The following is a 1,767-nucleotide window of genomic DNA, read 5'->3' as shown; positions in this document are numbered from 1 at the left end:
ATACATTGTGTAAAATAAATAAATACACTTTTAGTGGGTGACTGCCTAGTTTTAGTATTATTGGACTTGATGAATTAAAGTTCCCTTTTCATTTTGTTCATACTCTCCATGATAGACCTCTGTCATAGCTCTTACCAACCTTTATCCTTTCCAAACTTAACAGTCCTAGCCTTTCCAGTTTCTATGGGTATGGTAGCTGCTCCATATCCCTGATTATCTTGATTGCCATTTTTCTGTCCCTTTTTAAATTCTACTACTTCCCCTTTTTTAGATGCGAAGGAGCAGAACTGTGACAAGCAAAGGGTGTAACCATTATCTCCAATCTGCCATCACAGCTATGACTGAGTAGTGCTCCATTCTCATTTTTATCATTTGAACAATGCAGAGTTTTGAGCTATTTTTGGATATAAAGCAATTCTATAAACAGTGAATATGTCACATAAGCCATGTAAATACAAAGTAAAATGCTAGTCATAGATATTTTTCAAAATCCTGTTCTTTTAACCCACTTGAAACTATGGATTACCACCCATTCTTTTCTGCCTACTTCACAACTGTTTCCATCCCTACATATATTACTCTATGTAATGTCTCTTAGGTGCCTTTGAAAACCCCACATTCAGTTGCCTGGGGGAAACTTACATTTCTAAGCATTTTTACTAGTGCCATCTTGACCTCTCTGTTTCTCAGGCTGTAGATGATGGGGTTTAACATGGGGGTGAGAACAGTGTAGAAAAGCGAGATCACCTTGTTCAGCACAGGAGTGCGGAGGGACATGGGCTGTATGTACCTGAAGAAAGCAGTACCATAGAACAAAGCCACCACCACCAGGTGGGAGAAGCAGGTGGAGAAGGCTTTCTGCCTGCCTCCAGAATAGTTAATCTTCAAAATGGCAGCCAGGATGTGCACATAGGAAACAAAAATGAATATGATAGGAGCAAGGAGAGAGAAGAGAGATCCCACCTGGGTAGTTAGTTCAATCGGTTGTGTATCAGAACAAGCCAGCCTCCACAAAGCAGGCATCTCACAGAAGAAGTGGTTGATCACATTGGGGCCACAGAATGGCAGTCTCCATGTCAGGACAGTAAATGGTACTGGCACTACCAAGCCACTACCCCATGAGACCATTGCTAGTGTGACACGTGTCCTCTGGTTCATAATCACTGTGTAATTCAATGGGAGACATATAGCTACATATCGGTCATATGCCATGACTGAAAGGAGGATGCATTCTGTGGTCGCTAGGACCAGAAACAGATACATTTGGGCTGCACAACCAACCAGGGATATAGTTCTTCTCTGAAATAGGAAGTTGGACAGCAAGTGGAAGATCGTGCTGGAAGAGTAACATATGTCTAAGACAGATAAATTACTGAGGAAGAAGTACATGGGTGTATGGAGGTGAGGATCCAGGCAGATAAGGGAGAATATGACCAGGTTTCCCAGTAGAGTTATGATGTAAATGATGGAAAAGAGACCAAGGAAGAAAGACTGCATCTTTGGGTTACTGGAGAAGCCCCCAAGGATGAATTCTGTCACCAGAGTCTGATTGTTCATTTCCGTTTCTCTCCGTATTTCTAGGTCTAAGAATAAATATATAAATAATTAAATATATCAGTAAGCAGCCTGGAACAGAGTTAAAGCATGGTTTCAGAGAAACAATATGGTCATCTGAGAAACCAAGAATGGGAGCCAGGACACCCCATTTTCATATTTATTTCTTGAACAGATTGCCATAGCTGCATTTTTGGATGCTAATGCAAAATA

General features: G+C 41.0%; 1 protein-coding gene across 1 annotated transcript; it reads right to left on the bottom strand.

Moving 5' to 3' along the window:
- Positions 1–594: 594 nt before the first annotated feature.
- LOC102570535 (olfactory receptor 2A12-like) lies at positions 595–1,557 on the bottom strand. Its single transcript, XM_019488518.2, has one exon. The coding sequence runs from the start codon at positions 1,555–1,557 to the stop codon at positions 595–597; it is 963 nt and encodes a 320-aa protein (XP_019344063.2).
- Between the last annotated feature and the right edge of the window lie 210 nt (positions 1,558–1,767).

This window comes from Alligator mississippiensis, chromosome 7 (assembly GCF_030867095.1).
Source record: "Alligator mississippiensis isolate rAllMis1 chromosome 7, rAllMis1, whole genome shotgun sequence".
Classification (NCBI taxonomy): Eukaryota; Metazoa; Chordata; order Crocodylia; family Alligatoridae; genus Alligator; species Alligator mississippiensis.
This window is presented reverse-complemented; position numbering and strand designations above follow the sequence as displayed.

Bases quoted from the DNA above. Each gene is read 5' to 3' on its own strand.
- LOC102570535 (XM_019488518.2), bottom strand. From the start codon at position 1,557: ATGAACAATCAGACTCTGGTGACAGAATTCATCCTTGGGGGCTTCTCC.